Below are 24,230 nucleotides of genomic sequence, written 5' to 3' on the forward strand. Positions count from 1 at the left end.
AGCACATGTTGTGTTGGCTTTCATTAGCAGGGGGATTGAGTTTAAAAATAGCAAGGTTATGCTGCAGCTCCATGGAGCCCTGGTTAGACCACACTTGGAATATTGTGTTCTGGTCACCTCATTATTAGGAAGAATATAGAAGCTTTAGAGAGGGTGCAGAGGAGATTTACCAGGATGCTGCCTGGACTGGAGGGCATGTCTAATGAAGAAAGCTTGAGGGAGCTAGGGCTTTTCTCATTCGAGCAAAGGAGGATGAGAGATGACTTGATAAGAGTTGTACAGGATGATGAGAGGCATAGATAGAGTGGATAGCCAAAGACTTTTTTTCGAGGGTGGAAATGTCTATCACTGTGGTTTTAAGGTGATTGGAGGAAGATTTAGGGGAGATGTCAGAGGTAGGTTCTTTACACAGAGAGCGGTGTGTGTGTGGAATGCACTGCCAGCAGATACATTAGGGACATTTAAGCGACTCTTGGACAGGCACATGGTAGATAAGTTAGTCTGATCTTAGAGTAGGATAAAAGGTCGGCACAACATTGAAGGGGTAAGTCCTGTACTGTGCTGTACTGTTCTATGTTCTATTTCTGAAAGGTTTTCGTATTTTCCTCCATGAAGACAGACACTATTTATTTGGTTTCTCTGTCATTTCCTTATTCTCTATTATATATTCTCTTCTTGGAACGGATCCAGATTAGTTTTTGCTAGTCTTTTCTTTTTACATACCTATAGAAGCTTTTACGGCCCAATTTTATATTTCTCATTTAATCTTTTTTTCTTAGTTGTCCTATTAGAGGAATACTTTGTACAAGTCGCAGAGAGTGGTGACGGTTTCCACTTCAGATACACGACCAAATAAAACTGTTTCTACTGATATATATACACTCCCAAATCAATGATACATCAGATCGAGAATGAATTAAGGCTCATGGAGGTCATATACAGTTTCGAAGACCATAGCACTAAAAGGAAAGAAAATGTATAAGCAACTAGAACGTCGGAAGACAGCGGATAAACTTAAAAGTTTCCATTACATTAAACTCACTCAGATCTGGTGTAATATAAACAAATGCAAAACTCTTTTCAACAATGTCACAAAGCTTCACCCTGAGACAATAACCTGTACTCGTTGTTTCCTGAATATTCTCATTCCTAGGTGAAACTGAAAATTAATTAAGATTAGAAACAATTTTGTGGGCTCACATCTAAGAGTCTCCAAGACACTGATTTCAATTAAAGTTGATAGTTAACAGATTTAATTGCTTGATCTACATCAAGTTATATTTATAATAAGTTATTTACTTCCCCTAGAAGGACCAGTGTACAGGACTGCACAGTCAACTGGATAGTAAGAGCCTGGTGGCCTTTTTCACACTTTTCCTTTCACAAATATTTCACCTTCTAATAAAATATAAAGACACATTCAAAAAGGAAAGTTATCAAAATCTTTACACAACCTTGGTTTTGTCCTCCATTATGAATCTAGCTAGGCATTTCATGTACATTTTTCAATATTGTTAAAAAGAGAACAAAGCAACTTGAATATCAGACTGCCAATTAATGAAAAGGTAAAGTTGTTATAGTCTTAACAGATCATTAGAGAGCCATTACCTTTAAAGAACATCTCTACTTTGTACACTACACTGTCTTGACTAGTTTGTAAATGAATTTTGTTACACCTGTGTTCACTTCATTCTGTACACCAGCTTTTGATCAACAGAAGCATAGATGGCCTGTTCATTAACATTTGCAAGTTTTTTCATGACCCTCTTGGATAGCTTTGCCCCACAGTCAAACTAACAATAGTGACAAAACTAGTACCCTATCATTCCATTGAATGTGTACTAAATCACCAATAAGTTTACACAGCTGTTAAAGTGGACACCTGAAAAAAAATTTCAAGGAAAATAACCTACTTGCTTAGTGTGTTCTTGTCTTTGGGCATAAAAAACAAGACATTGGTCCTGTCATCTTCCCCTGTGTTTGCAGCCCCTGGTCCTGTCTGTTTCGGTGGTCGGGGTTGCTCTGTACCAGATTCACGGGACTCCAAACTGAGTTTTGGTGTCCACCCATCTAGCTTATCGATTTCCTGTAGGCCACTTGGTTGCAGATCCTTCTTATCAAAAAACATACTGATAGGTCGATCTTTTATTCCAGGGCAGCTTGTGGTATTGTAATTATCAAAAACTTCTGCAGTGTTTAACATTTTAGACTCATTGGATGATATTGATTGAGAATCTGAATTGATATTTGAATCCCATTTTTTGTCTGAGCGCAAAGCAAGACAGGTTTGAGGTCTACCCGTTTGTTCACTTGGAGGTCTGAAAGGAACGGGAGCAATATCATTCTGTCTGCACTGTTCTATTTTCTGCAGCGCTTCCCCTCGTTGCCTCTCAAACATGTCCTTCTCTTGTTTTTCAAAAACTTTGCGTTGCTTCTCCAGGATTTCTGTTTGCTGCCTTATCTGTTCCATCATTTCCTTCTCATTCTGCTGCCGTTTCTGCTTTTGTCTCTCTGCCTGCTGTACATTTAATCGCTCAAGTCTTTCAAGAATTGCAATTTGAGGAAAGGGGTTAATGCCTGTATTGTCTGCTAAACAAGGCTGTTCATCTTTTGAAAATTCACCATCAAGTGACTGATCACCTTCTTCATCTGTTTTGGGTACAGCAATAGTGCCTTCAATCGTAAAGTGGTCAGAATGTGCAAAGATAGTCTCATTTGGCTTCGAGCTACTGGATATATTATCATGATTTTGTAATTGAGTAGATGGACGACAGTCCAATTTAGAACTTGAAAACTGACTGTCACTTGATTTAGGACTGGGAGATCGATCTTCAGAATTTGATCTTTGAAGATGGAACTCTTTATTGTCTGTTTCTGGAATTTTGGAGTCAAGACTAGAATAATTAGTGTTCGTGTAAAGACTGGAAAGCAGATTTGTTCCATGAAGTGTTGGATTAGTGGACAGACTGTGATTATTTGATTTGGGACTTGTTGACAGATAATCCTGAGTAGTATGCAGGCTGGAATCAGAGAATGGCTCATCAGAAACAGTTAAAGACTGTTTTCCCTTCAGTTCATCTTCACAGCTAGGTACTTCAAAACTACCTCTTGAGCTCTCGCTGTCTGGTGTTCCCTGAGGAGATAGGGAATTCACACCATCAGATACCAGTTCAGTGGACCAGCGTCCCTCCTCTGAGGGAGACACACCGCCTGATCGCACCTTCAGCAATTCAAGGCTAAACTTGGCTTGTTCCAACTCTCGCATTCTCCGACTATGTCTTTTGGCACGCACCACTTTCTGCTTGTCTGGATCTCCAGAAAAGGACTTTGGTCTCTCCCTGACAATCACACCCTGTGGCACATTGGCAATATTAGAAAAGTTAGAAGTTCCAACCTGCAAATCTACTGAATTATTACTACATTCAGAATGGATTTGCTGACTGTCATTTTCTTTTGAAGTGCAAGTCTCAACTAGTTTATCTCCTAACTTGCTCAGCAAAGGCTTATTGATTTCAGGAAGGTTTTCATCTGGGATGTGTTTGTTCAAGGTCTCTATCTTTTCACTATCCAGTTGTTTCTTCTCTTCTTTGAGTTTCTGCCTTTTCAATGCCTGAAACCTGAAATAAAAAAAGAAAGATGGGAATTAAATTCTGAGCATTTGACATTCTAGAAGTCATCTATGTGAGTTGCTCTGATTCAATTTAAAATCAATGAAGCTCCCCAGTAGATCAATGTATTGCCCATTCAGATTAGAATATTCCAAATTCAACTCTGGAATGTGTTTTGAATACGCTGCCACAGCTGAGCTTGCAAAGATGTCATAACTAACCCCAGACAGGGGTTAGGGATAAAGTTTTGTAAGGCATGATAACTATCCAGTCACTTTAACCAAAACAGAAACCCTTTAATGTTAAATACAAGATAACTGAAGGCTGTACCGGTGGCTGGTCATACATCTAATCCAAATCTGGAGTACACAAACAAGGAGACAAAACTTGCTCTGTTTAACGGTTACCTGCGTCGTACTACAAAACCTCTGTTTGCAGCTTGAATCTTTATTATGCTGTCCCTGAATGCTCTGTATGCTTGCATCTCCTTGTATCGTCGCCAGTGTTTCTGAATGCACAGTGCTGCCAGTCTATATCTGTGGTAATCACGCCACCACCTCTGGATGACAATTGCTGCATCATGCATTCGCAAGAGCATTTTTCTCTGTTGGTAACCTTTCCACACAGCCTGAATACTGGTCGCTGCTGCATTTAAAACACTGAGGTCTGTGCAAATTAGATGCTCTTTCATTCTGTAGTGTCGCCAACAGTTCTGCAGAGAAGAGTGGAAGAGAAAAAGATTATATTTGAAATATATATGAACTACTCCCATGAAAATGAATAAAACAAACTGCTTCTTATACCAGGGCACCCAAATTAACCCCTTAAGCTAAGTGATAGAACATATAAGGTGATTTTTAAAATACAAGATCCATGAAATAACCATTCACTGGAAATATGTGGCCACAGTAATTTATGACTGGACTAACCTCTGGCACTCTGGTTCAAGCCAAGTCTGTGGACAGGCTTACGGTAAAATCTGTTTTGACCGTTCTCCTTTCAGTTCCAGATAGTGGAAGCCCACAGTAAACCTACAGTGAACTAGCAATTCATCTAATGAGGTCACCCTAAGAAAAGCTCTTTCAAACCTCCAGATGTACATTGCCCAAACCAGTGAAAAAGAAATAATTGTACAAACAGGTCAGAACTGCACAAACTGAGGTCTGGGCAGCATATAGTACACAGGCAATCACTTGGATACATTAAAATTATACAGTTCAGGATACTTATTGTCAACCTTCAAATATGTTTCTTCCTGGGATTGGTGTTAAGATTTCTGCTGAGAATCTACTGACAAAGTTGAAACACAGCAGTTTCCACTGTTGTACAAACCTGTATTTTAATTGCTGCCCGCTTCTTATCGAGAAACTGTCGCTGTTCAAGGACGGCACGGAACCAGCTCTGAAGCAAAACAATTCGTCTCAGGACCTCCTTGTGCAACATGTCCTGCAGCTTTTGACGCTCAACCTCTTTCATAAATATCTATGGGGAACCATGCAACAAGTAAATGATATTTGCAACAGAGAGGGGATGAAATATAGACAAGTAAGTACAATATCTAAAGAGAAACTCTGCAGGTCTGGCAGCATCTGTGGAGAGAAAGCAGAGTTAATGTTTCGGGTCTAGTGACATATCATCAGAACTGGTTCTGAATAAGGGTCACTGGACTTGAAATGTTAGCTCTGTTTTCTCGCCACTGATGGTGCTCGGCCTTCTAAATTTCTCCAGCAATTTTGCCTTTTACTTCTGATCTCCAGCATCCACAGTTCTTTGTTTTTTTTTAATATTCAAGAATACTGGTCAAATGAAAGTTTTAAACAAATCTTTCCTGAGATGTAGACATCGCTGGCAGTACCAGTTTGTTACCTGTCCCTAACTGCCCTTGAACTGAGTTGTTTGCTAGGCCATTTCAGAAGGCAGTTAAAAGTCAACTACTGTAGCAGATCAGGAGACACTGTAAGCCAGATCAGGCAAGGATGGCAGTTTTCTTTTTCTAAAGGTCATTAGTGAACTAGATAAGTTTTTACAACAATTGATGATAGTTGTCATTGCTTCATTACTGAGACCAATTTGAGATTACAGATTTATTAACTGAATGCAAATTCCCCTAGCTGCAGTGGTGAGATTTGAACCTATGATCCCAAGGTATTAGCCTGAGCATACTTATTGTTAATCCAATAACCTTTATCACTATAATACTATCTTGCAACAGCTATTCCTTCATACTGAATTTTCAATGTAACAAAACATGTAACCTATGAAACAAAATTGAACAAGTGGTTTGCAGGTTCCATTCAAACAAAATTTTCAATTGATGCCAGAAGACAGGAGTTAAGAGATCAAAACTATTAGAGCTGGGAGAGATGCAGCAGTGCGGAGGGGTTTAGGGCTAGAATTGGCTGCAAAGGTAGGCTGAGGTGAGCCAATGAGAAAATTATAGATATAGATTAGTGCTTTATTCAAAAGAGGGGAATAAACTGCAACCCAAGTTCGTGCTCACCATCTAGTGACTCCTGCTGCAGAATGCATGTCTGACAACATTTAAGGAGGACACATCATCAGGTTCAATTGCAATGGCCCAAATATTCAAACGCCTAACTATAGCCACAACAAAGACTCCAAAGTGAAAACTGGTGGAAGGAAACTGCTGGTTTTATTTATGCACAGTATGAATACTGGCCTGCAGAAAACCAAGCGGGAGGAGCAGACACTATGTTTTTTCTCAGTTACAAAAGACTGGCTACAAATTCTTCGAGTCCTCAGCATGAGTAATTTAAAGTTGCATCATTGCTGCAGAGATTATAACAGACAAATTATAAAAAGACTTCATAATCTGAACAATATGATCCTTCTATCAGCCCCAGAAATGTAGGACACAGATGTTCACCTTATGTTTCTCAATTATGAATTTCTAAAGCAGCTTGTGTTATCTGTGTGCATCATACTCAAATACGCTTATCGACTGGCAATTGCATAACAAAATTATAACGTACCATTGTTTTTCCTACTTGATAAGTGGCTACATCGAGGTTCGCATTTCTCATAAATCTCCTGATATTGCACTGAGAAGAGATGGTGCCTTGTGGCAGAAGTACATGGAAATGAGCCACAAATTCCTGAAAAATGATTCAGAAAAATTATAAAATTAATTTCACTGCAGCTTTACTGTGATACCAAAATGTATCAGTTTAACAACAATGTGTTTTAAATAAAACATCCCGCAGAAAAGATGACATTATCCAGTCACAATTGAGAGCAGAGATCAGATAAGGATCACATTCCAAATTAACCAGTTATGTTCTTCCTTATGGAATGCTGGGAAGGCACATCATCTGATGAAACGCCAAAACAAATAAACTCCAGATAGACCAATTATGAAACCTGGGGCTATGCCGAATCAGTTAACTTCAATAAAGGGAATGGTTGAACACAACAATGGATCTTAGTGCCACAGGACAAGGGAAGAGAGAAAGAACGGAAATTCAGTGAAGCCTTCAATTCCTGATTACTAATCAGGAATTCTACTCGATATAGGCACCTAATCATTGAATGAGGTCTCCTTGATAAGATATTACCAACAATCAAACAGCCTGAGAAACTCAGTGCATGGGTTTGTGAGTGAACAGTGATCATTGAGGAACAGAAATGGACAATGCCAACACCAATAAAACTAAAACAGTAAACGTTAATGCAGAGACTAGAAGAACTTAGGACATATTCTTAAAAATTAATCCTCAAAGCTAACCTGACAGGAATGAATTCATTATAATTTCCAACTCGTGTGCTCTGAACTGATCAGAGCCCATAATGCAGCCAAAAATTAAATTCAATTAAATTCTTCAATGTTTGTGAGAAGATTTGTAGCTCGGGTGCTCGTTGTTGTGGTTCTGTTCGCCGAGCTGGGAATCTGTGTTGCAGACGTTTCGCCCCCTGTCTAGGTGACATCCTCAGTGCTTCGGAGCCTCCGGTAAAGCGCTTCTGTGATGTTTCCTACGGCATTTATAGTGATTTGTATCTGCCGCTTCCGGTTGTCAGTTCCAGCTGTCTGCTGCAGTGGTCGGTATATTGGGTCCATGTCGATGTGCTTATTGTGGATGAGTGCCATGCCTCTAGGAATTCCCTGGCTGTTCTCGGTTTGGCTTGTCCTATAATAGTAGTGTTGTCCCAGTCAAACTCATGTTGCTTGTCATCTGAGTGTGTGGCTACTAAGGATAGCTGGTCGTGTCATTTCGTAGCTAGTTGGTGTTCATGGATGCGGATTATTAGCTGTCTTCCTGTTTGTCCTATGCATGGGATTTTGTACACTACATTGGTTTTGCTCATGCTGGGTATCGGGTCCTTTGTCCTGGTGAGTTGTTGTCTGAGAGTGGCTGTTGGTTTGTGTGCTGTTATGAGTCCTAGTGGTCGCAGTAGTCTGGTTGTCAGTTCAGAAATGTTATTGATTCTTCAATTTTTTTTAATATCAAATAAATTTAACAATTGTTAATCAATCATTTCAAGACTGGAAAGAACTGGACTTCTTTAAGCCAGTCGAAATTCAACTTGATTTGACATGTTCAGTGATGAGCACTTTAATTCAAATTAATATCAATTTTTCCACAATATTTATATTTCACTTTTGAGATTGACACCATCCATAAATCTGAAAGCAAAATTCCTATGCCCCGAAGTAACCAGAGGTTCTCACCTGGAAAGTGTATTTAATACTATAGCCTGATTGTCGTATCCTCACTGTTTCCAACATGCCAGTGTACCTTAGCTGTCTCAGGACTAGGTGATCATTGAAGCGCAAAGGAAGCTACAACATTGACAAAAGAAAGATCTCAGGCAGGTAAACGAAATGACAATTTCAGCCTAAAAGCAATAATTCACACAGCACAAAGTGCATGTAGTTTTGAGTATATCTTCCCAATCTAGGAAGGCTTCATTAATACCTGCTCATATATTGGACAGGGAATGGGAAAATTGCCAATGTTTATTTAAAAAAGTAAGAAGTCAATACAACAGGTAACTATAGATCAGTTTGCTTAACATTGTTAAAATGTGAACAGCTTATTATGAAGGGTGTAACAGCAGAGTATTTAGAAATACACAATATGATTAAGCAGAGTCAGCATAGCTTCATGAAAGGGACATCATGGCTAACAAATTTACTCAAATTCTTTGAGGACGTAAAGAGCAGAATAGTTAAAGGGGAAGCAATGAATGCAATACACTTGGATTTCCAGAAGATGTTTGACTACAGGTTAGGCCAATTAATAACACAAGAGTCTATGGTGTTGAGGTTGGTATATGAGCATGGACAGGGGACTGGTTAACTGATAGAAGACAGAGTTGGGAATAAGGGGAGTTTTTGGGATGGTAACCTGTAAAAGGTGGAGTGCCACAAGAATCAGTGCTGGGACTGCAATTATCTACAGTATATATTAATCAGTTAGATGAGAAAAGTGAATGTACTACAGCTAAGTTTGCAGATGATGCAAAGAGAGATGGGAAGGTAAGTGGTAAGGATGACCCAGAGTCTGAAGAGGGACATAGAGGCTAAATGAGTGGGCAAAAAATGGCAGTTGGAATGTAATGTGGGAAAACACTAGATGATCACTTTGACAAGAATGTATGACCTGAATATTATACAAGTGGAGAAAGCTTCTGAAAACTACACGACAGTGAGATTAGGGAGTCATGATACATAAATCACAAAAAGCAAGCATGCAAGTTCAGCAGGCAATAGGGAGGGCACATGGAATGCTGGCCTTTAGTTCAAAGGGAATAGAGTGTAAAAACAAGAAAATCTTATTATAGCAAACAGGCACTAGTTAGACAACATCTGGATTACTGTGAAAAAGTTTGGTTCCTTTATCTAAAGAATTCTATACAGGCATTGGAGGCAGTCTTGACAAGGTCCATTATATTCACCATGAGAATAGAGAGACTGTCTTTATGAGGAACCATTGAATAGTTTGGCCTGTACTCATTAGTTAGATGAATGAGAGGCAGTCTTATTGAAATATACAAGATTCACAGGGGACTTAACAGAACACATGCAGAAAGTATGATTCCCTTTGTGGGAGAGCCCAGGACAAGAGGGTATGATCTCAGATTAAAAAGTTGCCCATTTAAGACAGAGGTGAGGAGGAATTTCTTTTCTCAGAGGGTAGTGAATCTGTGTAATTCTTTACAACAGAGGGCTGTGGGTCATGAATTACATTCAAAACTGGGATAGATTTTTTTTATAAGTCAGTAAGGAAATCAAGGGCTAATGGGGCAAAGTCAGCAAAGAGATAAGGATTTTCAGATTAGACATAATCTCATTGAAAGCAGAATGGGTTCAATGAGCTGAAAAGCCTACATCTGCCCTTTTTTTATGGTCTTTGACACAGAATAAATACTTGAGTGAAGACTGCTCTTACTTCTAAATGTAAATTTGTTATAATTGCCCTCCTGTCTTCCCACAACTAATGCATTGCTAATTTTATGACAAAGATCCAAACAATTTCCCACTCAAGAGCCAAAAACACTTGTGTATGTTTCTCTTCTTCTCTATGTCACCACTGTGCTGAAGTCAATTCTCAATGTACCTTTTAGGACCTCTATATCTCCCTCAAACATTTCTCCCTAATGTCGACAAAATTTTAAATAGATTATTACTAAATCATGACATCTTAAAATATATTCAGACTTATCCTTCCTCATTCAACAAATGATGTCATACTCAGCATGTTATTATTTAAATGTGAAATCAGCTTCACTCATAAAACACTTTATACTTAAAAGTCATCATATAAAGTATCAGTGGCTGTTTGTTTTATTCATGCAAGTAAAGCAAATGCTATTGGCCTTACATTATTTTAATTTATCAACTTATTAAATTTCCAAGCATAGCTACCTTTTCTGCATTTGATCGAATACATTTGACAAAGTAGGGCTCTGCCTGTCCCAGAGTCTCCATCAGTTTATTTAGAGAAGCCTGCATAAAGAAAAAAACAAAGGTAAACTACTGCAGTGCCTGGAATGAATGGACCAAGGTCAAAAGCACCCTAGATTAGAAAATGCAACACATCTTAAAAACTCAGAAAAAGTCATAAAAATCCCACTTGTTCAGTGAATTATTTTAGGTGAGAAATTGATTCAACAATATTCCCTCAAAATGTCTATTTGATTTTCAAATAATTAGCTTTCTTTTATTCTCCATCTCGTGTATTTTAAATACCATATTTAGCTAAGTGGCTGGACTCCCACCTTTCAATCAAAAGATTGTGATTTCAAGCCGAAATTTAGAATCAGAAGACTATCTAAGTAGACATTCCAGTGCAGTCCCAAGAGTGTTGCAGTATCAAAGGTATCATCTTTCAGACAAGGTGTCAAAGCTCCTGTCTGCACCTCAGGAGGAGTAAAAGATCTAATGGCATAATTTCAACACGCAACAGGAGGTATTTTCTCCCCAGTCTTGATGACCAGTTATCACTCCACCAATATTAAAACAGGTTAACGGCTCATAGAATGAACTGTTGCTTGTGGGATCACAAACATGAGTACACATCAAAATTACTGTATTAGCAATGTAGTGCTTTACAATGTGCTCGGGAGATGAAAAAAAGATACATAAATACATGTTCTGTGTTTCTTGGAGCTGCACGATCTATTTAAAAATCCTTCAACTTATTTTTATTTCCTAAGAGAAACTTCTGAAAGATTCTTCTTGCTCTCAGGGGTAAATTCAGATTATATATTCAACTTTATTGTACCATTTACTCTCTTATCACATTTGGTATATCATTTTCAGAGTCTAAGCTGCTCAGAGATTAACCTACAGTCTGGATGTAGGTTTGCTCGCTGAGCTGGAAAGTTCATTTCCAGATGTTTCGTCACCCTATTAGGTAACATCTTCAGTGGGCCTCCGGGCGAAGCACTGTTGATAATTCCTGCTTTCCATTTATATGTTTGGGTTTCTTTGGGCTGGTGATGTCATTTCCTGTGATGACATCATTTCCTGTTCTTTTTCTCAGAGAGTGGTAGATGGGGTCTAACTTGATGTGTTTGTTGATAGAGTTCCGGTTGGAATGCCATGCTTCTAGGAATTCTCGTGCGTGTCTCTGTTTGGCTTATCCTAGGATGGATGTGTTGTCCCAGTTGAAGTGGTGTCCTTCCTCATCTGTGTGTACACGTACGAGAATTCCTAGAAGCATGGCATTCCAACCAGAACTCTATCAACAAACACATCAGGTTAGGCCCCAACTACCACCCCTGAGAAAAAGAACAGGAAATGACATCGCCACAGGAAGTGACATCACCAACCCAAAGAAATCCAAACATGTAAATAGAAAGCAGGAATTATCAATAGTGCTTCGCCCGGAGGCCAACTGAAAATGTTATCTAGTAGGGTGATGAAACGTCTGGAAATGAACCTTCCAGCTCAGCGAGCAAACCTACATCCAGAACCGCAACCTGAGCTATAAGTCTTCTCAAAACTCATTAACACACAGTATTTTATTTTGTCATGTTGTGTAAAATTCACAATTACAATAATTTCAAGCTGCTTTTATCCTCAATTCCAATGTTCACTTGTTATAAACATGGCTGTTATTTGTACACATTAAAATCAACATAGCAATGACTGTGGAACAATACCCATGCTATGAGAAAGAAGGAATTTATTTAATGATCATCTCATACAATAATTTATGTAGCACATTAGGAGACAACTGACCATGCAAGTGAAAATTAGAAGAAATGAGTCGTCTTTGTGAGGCAGTGTTTATAGGGCAAGACTGTGATAATCATTTCTTTGAACAACTGATTCAAACTTGCTATTTAATACGGATCTAAATCATGTCAAATTTAGATATTTTTATGGCAAGCTGCCAAATAATTGCAGTTCTTCAATATACAGCAATCTAAGGTACTTGAGGAACAAGTTTCAATTAATCTATGATCTTTTCTCATTCTTGGAATCTTTACATTCTCATATTCAAGTTGCATGTTTAATTTTATGATGGTCAAGTTTGGTAACGAAGAAAATGAAATTCTTTAGAGATGAACAACCCACACTTTCAGCCAATTAACAGCTAACAGATAGCCCCCCACAAAAAAAACAATTTTAAACATTCAAAATCTTTCAGAACTCATCAGGCTACTGGCTACCATACAACCAACACTGGCATTTGAAACTACGGATTAATATTCAACATGCTACATACAGTTCAAGGTAGAAAGTCAGTAAAATGGGAGAACTGGTCACTTGTATCACGTATTTACCTGAAATTGGGCACTAATGCTGGGTGGCTTTTTCTTTTTGTGCAAATGAAGCAAAGACTTGGTAATACGGTCATGAAATGTCAGGCCCATCAGGTACTTCAGCGACTTCACATCTAATAAGTGCTAGAAGGTCAAGATAAACAAGGTCACAATATTCCATCAGTTAAAAGCTTTGCTCAGAATATTTACATTTGTATAAGTATTAAAATAAGGAGAAGAATTACAATAAGAAAGGTCAGAGAAGGAGTTATACATTCTACATATCTATTCAACTAACATGGAAAAAGGAAAGTTGCTAGCATTAGAAATGCTGGAAATAATTAGAGCAGTCCACGCTCTGCGAATAGAGCAGATGGGCTAAACCTTTTTTCAGCACTGACTCTTCATCAGAATTAAAGGTCAAATGCTTATTTTTCACACATATTTATTATCCTTTTACGAGGTATTATTGATTCTGCTTCCACTATTGCCTCTGATAGAACATTGCAAGTTCTAACAATTTGAATCATTAAATGAAGAGTCATAGAGATGTACAGCACAGACACAGACCCTTCAGTCCAACTCATCCGTGCCAACCCCATATCCTAAGTTATTCTAGTCCCATTTGCCAGCATTTCGCCCATACCCCTCTAAACCCTTCCTTTTCATATACCCATCCAGATGCCTTTCAAATGTTGTAATTGTCCCTCCTCCACTACTTCCTCTGGCAGCTCATTCCATACACACACCACCCTCTGCATGAAAAAGTTGCCCCCTAGGTTTCTTTTAAATTTTGCACCTCTCATTCTAAACCTATGCCCTCCAGTTCTGAACTCCTTGTCTGTTTACCCTCCATGCTCCTCATGATTTTATAAACCTGTATAAGGTCACTCCTTCGCTTCAGATTCCCCAGGGAAAACAGCCCCTATAGCTCAAACTCTCCAAACCTGGCAACATCCTTGTAAATGTTTTCTGAACCCTTCCATATTTCATAACATTCTTCCTATAGGAGGGAGACCACCTCATGACCTTAAATTCACATCATAGAGATAGTAATTGATGTTATTTTTTAAAAAGTTTCCTTTTTAACTAATATTACTACTAATATCTCATTGTGAACCCTCAGAGATCTCCCCTCAACATTCTGTACTGTCATGTAAAGAGGAGAAAGTGAGGACTGCAGATGCTGGAGATCAGAGCTGAAAATGTGTTGCTGGAAAAGCACAGCAGGTCAGGCAGCATCCAAGGAGCAGGAGAATCGACGTTTCGGGCATGAAGAAGGGCTCCTGAAGAAGGGCTCATGCTCGTAATGTCGATTCTCCTGCTCCTTGGATGCTGCCTGACCTGCTGCGCTTTTCCAGCAACACATTTTCAGCTGTTATGTAAAGAGCTCTAGTTTCTCTAGTCGTTGCTCAAAATTTCAAACAGTACAATTGCAATTTACCTGCATGCTCATATTACTGGATCAAAGCTGCTTTGATTCCCTCCAATGTTCTTACAGAAGTCATCGGACATACCCGAAAGTGATAATTTGTATATCACTCATTATATCTAATATAATTACTGATTTGCCTAGTTTCCATTGTAAGGTTTTCATTCAAGTCTACTTGAGTAACATAGACACAGATTGACTGTAAGAGCTACGAGCAGAAGTAGGCGATTCGATCCAATGGATCTGGTCTGTCATCCAATGAGATCATGGCTGATCTGCTAATCCTCAACACCAATGATACTCAAAAAATACAGTGCGCAGATTCCTCAAGAACCACGACAAGCAGACCAAACACAGCCAGAAACCCTAACCACCTTACCACACATCAAAGAAGTTTCAGAAATGACAGCCAGACTACTAAGGCCCCTCGGAATCCTAGTAGCACACAAACTCACCAACACTCTCAAACAAAAACTAACAAACTTAAAAGACTCAGTACAACCCATGGACAAAACCAACGTCACCTACAAAATTCCATGCAAGGACTGCCACAAAGACTACGTAGGACAAACAGGAAGAAAGTTAGCCACCAGGATACACCATCAGCTAGCCACAAAAAGACACGACCCTCTCTCCCTTGTAGCCCTACACACGGATTTAAAAAACCACCATTTCGACTCGGACAACATATCTATCCTGGGTCAGGCTGCGCAAAGAGATGCCAGAGAATTCCTAGAGGCCTGGCACTCCAACCACAACGCCATAAACAAACACACAGATCTAGATGCCATCTATCAACCCCTCAGAAAATGAACAGGAAACGACATCACCACAAAACCCAGGAACCCCAACCAGGAGAAAGATATAAATAGAAAGCAGGAGACAACAGCTTCGCTTCACTTGGAGGTCGCCACTGATAATGTTACCTAGCCAGGTAATGAACGTCTGGATATCAAACCTATAGCTCAGCGAGCAAATCTACACATAAACCTCAACACCAATTTCTTGCTTTATCCCCTTAACCCTTGATTTTTTAAAAAACTGATTAAAAATCTACCTCAGACTTGAATATATTAAAACAACCCACTCTACAGCACACTGCAGTAAAGAGTTCCACAGAAGAACTACACGCAGAAAAGAACTTCTCAGCAATCCCTCACTGAGATTATGCTCCCAGATCTAGATTCTACTAGAAAGGGAAACAACTTCTTCACATCTACCCTGTCAAGCCTCATTAAAATCTTGTACAATTTAATAAGGTCATCTCTCATTTTTCCACACATGCCCAACCTAACACACGAACAAGAAATTTGAAACAAGAGTTCTAATCAACACGATCACGGCTGACCTGATTTTTAACCTCAACTCCACATTCCTGCACCCTAATGACTTTCTTGGTAGTTAAGAATTGCCTTGATAATATTTAAAGACCTTGCATTCACTGCCTTTTGATGAATGGAATTCCAAAACACTGAACCTTAGAGATAGAATATTTTCTTATCTCTGTCTCAAATGAGTGACTCCTTACTTTCAACTTATGATCTCTAATGCTAGATTTTCCCGCAACAGGAACCATCCTTTCCACATCCATCCAGCCAAGTCCTCTCAGGATCTTATACGTTTTAATTAAATCTCCTCTCACCATTTAAAGCTCCAGAGATAAGGGCCTTACCTGCCCAACCTTTCCTCATAAGGCAAACTGCCCATTCCAGTTATTAGTCCTGTAAACCACTCTGAACTTTCAACACATTAACATTCTTACCTATTCAAAAAAAATCCGTCCATGTCTGGAATCAAACTAGTCCTTCTGACCTCTAACATAGTAGAAACTATCCATCGGTCTTATATAAAAGGCCTAAAACTATTCACAATATTCTTGATGTTTTGTGTAGTTTTAGCAATATTTGCCTACTTTGGTTAGCTTAATTCCCTTTGAAAGTGGCCAAGGACTCCCAAATCTCTGTGCTGCAGCATTTTCCATTTAAATAATATTCAATTTCTCATTCTTCCTATCAAAGTGCATAATCTCACACTTTATACATTATATTCTATCTTACAAATTTTTCCCTGCACACAACCTGCAGATTCTTTTTGTCATCCTCCCACTTGACTCCTGACCTATTTTTGTGTTATCTGCAAACTTGGCAAAAATACAATTGCTTCTCTCATCCAAGTCACTAAAATACATTGCAAATAACTGCTGGCAAGTCTGGGAATTTCCACTCAACAGCAAGCCAGAAAACTTCTATTGTTGGTAACTAAGCTAAAAAGGAAAGGACCACCTTATCAGGCCCAACCAACCGTGCATTCATCCATTTCACCAAGTCATTGTTTGCTTCCTTAATGCTGAAATTTCTCCATTTCTATTAACTTGGTCCAGATTGAAATCAGTTCTAATTTATTATTTTAAAAAAAGGACCTCTTGTTTTAAACTAAAGGTCAAATGGTACAGTCATTTTAGGAAGCAAGCTCCAGGATTTTTACCCATCTAGAGATAGCATGTACTTGGAGAGGATCTTTCAGGTGATGGTGTTCTTATATACCTACTGGTCTGGTCTTCCAGATTAAGGAAACAAACAGAGGATACGTCTCACAGGCTGAGATATATAATAAAACAGCAGGGATCTTATGCTTGGATTGTACAAAACATGAGTTAAACCACAGCTAGAGTACTGTGCATATTTCTGATCATCATGTTACATGAAAAATATGATTGCACTAGGAAAATAACAGAAGCATTTTACAAGATTGCTGCCAGGGCCGAAAACTTCTAGATTAGCAGAGAGGTCAACAGCCCAAAGGCTTTGATTTAAAGTAACTGGCAAGAGGACGTGGAGAATCTTTTCACCAAAACATTTCAGGATCACACTCTAAAAAAAGTGGTAGAGACAGCAACTCTCCTCATACCTGGATAACGTCTTAAATTTCTGGTCTGCAGTCCTGTAGGTTAAGTGGGATTAGATTAGATTCCAGCTCTCTTTGTGCTGGTACAAGCATAAATGACACAGAAAGAGCCATCCAGCCCAAGGGTTCTGCCTGTAAAAATGACCCCGAGCTGCCAGTTGTCTGCCACTATCTTGTTCCATGTCAACACTTCTGTCTCAGGCCTGTTGCAGTGTTCCAGCAAGGTTCAATGCAAACTAGAAGAACGCCACCTCATTTTCTACATGGGCACCTTTTGGCTTCAGGTCTCAACAACAAGTTTAACAATTGTAGCGTATGGCCAACTGCTTCCTTATCTTTTATCTACCTCCATTATGCCAATTCATTTTCAATTCATAGCCTCCATTATAGCCTACTGAGCTTCTCTTTTTCCCTGACCTATTGTCAACAATCTTTTTGCCTCTCTCTCTGGACTCCCTATCCACTTATCTGCTCATTCCTTCTCCCACATAGTGAAATTAACTATCTTTCTTAGCTGCTTATAGTTCTGAAGTAGGGTCACAGGAGTAAAAATGTGAATTCAGTTTTCTCGCCAAAGATGCTACTAGACAAAGGAAGGTTCTCTTGCAATTTCTGTGACCATTTGTTTCAGACTTACAGCATCTCCAGTTTTGTTATACCTGTGATACTGAGCAACTATGATATCATTGAAAGACAGAACACATTTGAGTGTTGAATGGCTTTTAGTTTAGCTTAGTGAAATGTGGTTTTATGGGTTGACAAATAAATATTTGGTTGCAGTATGAGTGATAGTGCCTTCACTGTAACCCATAAAAGACAGGAAGAGTGAAAGGAAAAAGTAACATGAAAAATTGCAGTAAAGCATCATATTGCTCAATTTAAAATATAAGGTCACTTGAATCACCACATTACAACCAAAGACATTTGCACAAAACACAATGAGTATTCGGTAGCACACCATATAATTTTGCCCTGAAGACAAAGGGCTAATTCACCTCTCTCAGAGAGCAATAGAAAAACAAAATTCACATTCTTACCTTTGGTAGAACAAGTTTGGTTTTGGAGTTCTTATTCCTCCTAGTGAAAGAACACAGTAAGTGTTATGAAGCAAGCACATTCCATTTTAGTCAGCAAGTAGTCAGTATCACTAAACACTGTATTTTTTTAATAACACTAATGATAATCATCGCCAAATTTCACAGTGTAAATGTCATCTGTTTTGACAAAGTCACAAAAAAGAAGCAGTCTAAGAGACCATATACTCAGAGCACCCTTGATACAGACAGGACAGTGTCTTAATTGTCTACTAATGGGGTCACAGGACCACAGCAGAGTGATTGTGGTGAATCTTCATAACACACTATTTGCATCTCAGATGAACTGTGTACAATTCTGGGTGCCACACTTTAGGAAGGAGAGAGTGCAGAAGAGGTTGATTCGAAAGGCTGTAGAGATGAGAAACTTCAACTGTGACGGTGAATTAGAAAAATTGGGACTGTTTTTCTTCAATAGGGGAAAGACAAAATTAACTGATTAAAGTTTTCAAACATGACAGGTCAAACAAAGAAAAACTGTTGCCATTCATAAAAGGATTAAGAATGAAAGGGCACAGATCTGAAGCAATTTGTAAAAGGAGTACATGTGATACAAAAATAAAAACCTTTCCAGACAGCAAGTGGCTTGGGTCCGAAATTTATTGCCTTAAAGTGTGTTTCAATTGAGGCATTCAAGAGGGCATTAGGTGACTATTTAAATATAAATATTGTGCAGGGTTAAGGGCAAAAGACAGGAGAATGACCCTAAAGCATGATGTTCATTCAGAGAGCCTGTACAGACACAATGGACTGAATAAACCCCTTCTGCAGTGGAATAATTTTGCAATTCTAACCCTGAAGAGTGTATCAGCTGTAAAAAGAAAAATATTAAATGCAATTTGCACTATGAGAGCCTTTTGGACAGAGGCCATAGCAGATGGAAAGTATCTCTTGACCCGCCGCAGTGATTTTAAACCCCAGTACTTAACTGCATGAGTCCTCTCAGTCTTTTTCCTGAATCCAGTGGAAAATGCAAGGTGGGCGCCAAATAGGAGTGGGATTTTATCCAACAGGAGGCCGCCACAAGGAACCCAAAAGAATACTGAAAGTCCGTAGACCAGGAACATTAACTGTTTCTTTTTTCACAGATTCTGCCATACTTGTTCAATATTCCTAAAGTTTGTATTTTATCAAACCAAAGAAAATGGTATTGGCGGTCAGGTAATTAGATAGAAGGGGCCAGACAGACTTCATGGGTTTGGGGAAACAGCACAATTTAGGGCCAAGGTGGCATGACTGATTCTCCTGGCCCTGAAGAAAACAAATAAAAACAACTTTCTGGGTTTTCAGTTGTCACCAGCAATGAAAGTTCCTCTTCAATGGTTTCAGGTTAAAATTGCAACCACATATCCCAAAGACAATCAATATTTATTCTGCACATCTAAAAAAGAACCACACAAACTACTGCAGGACATAGTCACCTGGCAGCTGCTTAAATAACTACTAAAAATTAAAACTGGGATTGAGTATGGTGAATCACTGCTCACTTTATTACTCCATTATTACAAGAGTTCTTGTTGTTATTTGCATTGCTGTACATTAGTAAGTGTTAGTAAGTGAACAAATACAGAGGAATGAGATACAGAACGCAACAGAAAAATCAAAGCATCGATAATCCAGTATAATGCAGAGAACCACTCAGACTTCTTGGCATCATGGTAGCCCACAAACCCACCAACATACTAAAACAGCAGCGAATGAACTTGCAAGACCCTATACAGACAACAAGCAAAACTAATGTCATTTACAAAATACCATGCAAGAACTGTAACAAACACTACATTGGACAAACAGGCAGAAAACTAGCCACCAGGATACTTGAACATCAACATCAACATCAACAAGACACAAAAAGACATGACCCACTCTCACTAGTACCTTTACATACAGATGAGAAAGGAAACCACTTCAACTGGGGACAACACATCCATCCTAGAACAAGCCAAACAGAGACAAGAATTCCTAGAAGCATGGCACTCCAACTGGAAAGCTACCAACAAACACATTGACTTGGATCACATTTACCACCCCGAGAAAAAGAACACAAAATGACATCACCAACCCAAGGAAACCTCAACACAAATAAAAAGTGGGCCATACACCAGTGCTTCACCGGAGGCTCACTGATGTTACCTAGTATGATGCGAAACATCCAGCTCAGCAAGCAAACTGACATCCACAAGAGGTAAATGCAAATTTATACCTGCTAGTGAATGATTCATTAACAGAATTATGGGAGAAATGGTGGTATGGGAAGAGTAAAGTGTTGACATTCTGCACTCTGCAGTAAAATACTTGCTCTGAAATCAAACAGATTGCGAAAGGCAAATACGTTTGCTATTTCAGAACATTTATATCAAAACCTAATATCACATTTTCTTCCCACTTTCTGCTCCTGCGTGCAAAAAGCCTTGTTGGCCAACAATTGCCACTGGCACTTCTCTAGTTCCCTGTCCAAGTGGCCATTTTTCATTTCTGAACTCTCAATAAGAGAATTGGCAAAGTGTTTTAACAGTGATTAGATTCCCTACAGTGTGGAAACAGGCCCTTCGGCCCAACCAGTCCACACTGACCCATTTCCCCCTGACTAATGCACCTATCACTATGGGCAATTTAGCATGACCAATTCACCTGACCTGCACATCTTTGGACTGTGGGAGGAAACCGGAGCACCCGGAGGAAACCCACACAGACACGGAGAGAATATGCAAACTTCACACAGACAGTCGCCCGAGGCGGGAATTGAACCTGGGACCCTGATGCTGTGAGGCAGCAGTGCTAACACTGAGCTACCGTGCCGCCCAGTGGAAGGCATTCTAATTAAGTCCAGCACTGACATTCACTTTCCAACAGGGATAAACTGTATGATTAGTTGCAAGGAAACTATTTGTTCTCTTCTCCTTAGTTCAGAGTTTAAGTGGAGGTCCATTGCCACTACAGTAAAATTCTGACAAAGGAGCAAAGAATCACAGGATTGATGCAGTTTAGCAAGAGGCCAAGAAGCTCATCTTATTTGCAATTGCACTGAGCATTTCAACGGTGCCAATCTCTTGCCTTTACCAGTGTCCTGCATACATTTTCTATTTAGAAATCAGCCAATGCCCTCTTGAAATTCTCAATGGAATCTCCTTTCATCACTTCCAGGAAGAGCATTCCTACCCTGACTGCTTGCTAGGTGCAAGTTTCTTTATCTCTTCACATTTTCTTCTCAAAAAACACTTTAAAACACAGCCTTCTAATTCTCAGTTTACAAATGGAAACAGTTTCCCTCTACTCACTGTATTCAGAATCTTTATGATTTTGAAAACTTTTATATTGGGTTAATCTTAGTCTTCTCCTTAAACAGCCCCAATATCTCCAATCTTTCCTCATAACTGAAGTGTCTCATCCCTAAAATCACAATCATAAACCTCTTCTGCACCTTCTCCCGATCATATCCTTTCTGTGCTGTGGTACTCAAAACTGTACGTAATACTCCATCTGAGGTTGAACCAGTATCTTGCATTAGTTCATCATAGAACATAGAAGAATACAGCGCAGTACAGGCCCTTTGGCCCTCGATTTGCGCCGATCCAAGCCCACCTAACCTACACTAGCCCACTATCCTCCATTTGCCTATCCAATGCCCGCTTAAATGCCCATAAAGAGGGAGAGACCACCACTGCTACTGGCAGTGCATTCCATGAACTCACGACTCGCTGAGTAAAGAATCTACCCCTAACATCTGTCCTATACCTACCACCCCTTAATTTAAAGCTATGCCCCCTCGTAATAGCTGACTCCATACGTGGAAAAAGGTTCTCACGGTCAACCCTATCTAAACCCCTAATCATCTTGTACACCTCTATCAAGTCACCCCTAAACCTTCTTTTCTCCAATGAAAACAACCCCAAGTGCCTCAGCCTTTCCTCATACGGTCTTCCTACCATACCAGGCAACATCCTGGTAAACCTCCTCTGCACCCGTTCCAGTGCCTCCACATCCTTCCTATAGTATGGCGACCAAAACTGCACACAATACTCCAGGTGCGGCCGCACCAGAGTCTTATACAACTGCAACATGATCTCAGGACTCCGGAACTCAATTCCTCTACCAATAAAAGCCAGTACGCCATATGCCTTCTTCACTGCACTATTTACCTGGGTGGCAACTTTCAGAGATCTGTGTACATGGACACCAAGATCCCTCTGCTCATCCACACTACCAAGTATCTGACCATTAGCCCAGTACCCCATCTTTTTGTTACTCTTACCAAAGTGAATCACCTCACACTTAGCTACATTGAACTCCATTTGCCACCTTTCTGCCCAGTTCTGCAGCTTATCTATATCCTGCTGTAACCTGACACATCCTTCCTCACTATCAACAACTCCTCCGACTTTCGTATCATCCGCAAACTTGCTCACCCAACTTTCTAGCCCCTCCTCCAGGTCATTTATAAAAATGACAAACAGCAATGGTCCCAAAACAGATCCTTGCGGAACACCGCTAGTAACGGCACTCCAAGATGAACCTTTACCATCAACTACTACCCTCTGTCTTCTTCTAGTCAGCCAATTCCTAATCCAAACCTCCAACTCACCCTCAATGCCATACCTCCGTATTTTTTGCAGTAGCCTACCATGGGGAACCTTATCAAACGCCTTACTAAAATCCATATACACCACATCTACCGCTTTCCCCTCGTCCACCTCCTTAGTCACCTTCTCAAAGAATTCAATAAGGTTTGTGAGGCACGACCTGCCCTTCACAAAACCATGCTGACTATCCTTGATCACAATATTCCTATCCAGATGTTCATAAATCCTATCCCTTACAATTCTCTCTAAGACTTTGCCCACAACAGAAGTGAGACTCACCGGCCTATAGTTACTAGGGTTATCCCTACTCCCCTTCTTGAACAAGGGAACCACATTTGCTAGCCTCCAGTCTTCTGGCACTACTCCTGTAGACAATGGGGACATAAAAATCAAGGCCAATGGCTCTGCAATCTCCTCCCTTGCTTCCCAGAGCATCCTAGGATAAATGCCATCAGGCCCAGGGGACTTATCTATTTTCACCCTTTCCAGAATTTACAACACCTCTTCCCTACATACCTCAAAGCCATTCATTCTACTTAATTGTGACTCAGTATTCACATCGGCAACAGTGTCCTGTTCCTGAGTGAATACTGACGAAAAGTATTCATTCAGTGTCTCCCCAATCTCTTCAGCCTCCACACGCAACTTCCCACTACTATCCTTGACTGGACCTATTCCTACCCTAGTCATTCTTTTATTCCTGACATACCTATAGAAAGCCTTAGGGTTTTCCCTAATCCTACCAACTGAGGACCTTTCATGTCCCCTCCTTGCTGCTCTTAGCTCTCTCTTCAGGTCCTTCCTGGCTACCTAATAACTCTCAATCGCCCCAATTGAACCTTCACGCCTCATCTTTACATAGGCCGCCCTCTTTCATTTAACAAGGGATTCCAATTCCTTATTAAACCACGGCTCCCTCACACGACCCTTTCCTCCCTGCCTGACAGGTACATACTCATCAAGGACACTCAATAGTTGCTCCTTGAACAAGCTCCACATATCAATTACGCCCTTGCCTTGAAGCCTAATTTTCCAAGCCCCGCATCCTAAGTCATGCCTCACCGCATCATAATTTCCCTGCCCCCAGCTATAACTCTTGCCCTGCAATGCACACTTATCCCTCTCCATCACTAGAGTAAAAGTCACCGAATTGTGGTCACTGTCCCCAAAGTGTTCACCTACCTCTAATTCTAACACCTGGCCTGGTTCATTACCCAGAACCAAGTCCAGTATGGCCTCACCTCTTGTTGGCCTATCTACATATTGTGTCAGGAAACCCTCCTGCACACACTGGACAAACACCGACCCATCTAACGAACTAGAGCTATAGCTTTCCCAATCAATATCAGGAAAGGTAAAGTCCCCCATAACAACCACC

The 24,230-nt window shown here is 39.9% G+C and overlaps 1 protein-coding gene across 4 annotated transcripts in view; it reads right to left on the reverse strand.

Annotated features, from left to right (window-relative positions):
• Positions 1–24,230, reverse strand: part of LOC122542431 (unconventional myosin-IXa) — a 370,841-nt gene that overhangs the window by 76,933 nt on the left and 269,678 nt on the right. For all 4 annotated transcript variants that reach the window (XM_087982055.1, XM_087982054.1, XM_087982053.1 and 1 more), the window contains 8 exons: positions 18,216–18,255; positions 12,864–12,986; positions 10,495–10,575; positions 8,296–8,406; positions 6,602–6,724; positions 4,941–5,090; positions 4,016–4,320; positions 1,914–3,617 (listed from right to left, as the gene is read on the reverse strand). In XM_087982055.1, coding sequence (XP_087838181.1) covers positions 1,914–3,617; positions 4,016–4,320; positions 4,941–5,090; positions 6,602–6,724; positions 8,296–8,406; positions 10,495–10,575; positions 12,864–12,986; positions 18,216–18,255 — 2,637 coding nt within the window. The remainder of the gene's footprint in view (positions 1–1,913; positions 3,618–4,015; positions 4,321–4,940; positions 5,091–6,601; positions 6,725–8,295; positions 8,407–10,494; positions 10,576–12,863; positions 12,987–18,215; positions 18,256–24,230) is intronic.

This window comes from Chiloscyllium plagiosum, unplaced genomic scaffold, assembly GCF_037043375.1.
Source record: "Chiloscyllium plagiosum isolate Xiang-an unplaced genomic scaffold, Cpla_swu_hap1 HiC_scaffold_42, whole genome shotgun sequence".
Taxonomy (NCBI): Eukaryota; Metazoa; Chordata; class Chondrichthyes; order Orectolobiformes; family Hemiscylliidae; genus Chiloscyllium; species Chiloscyllium plagiosum.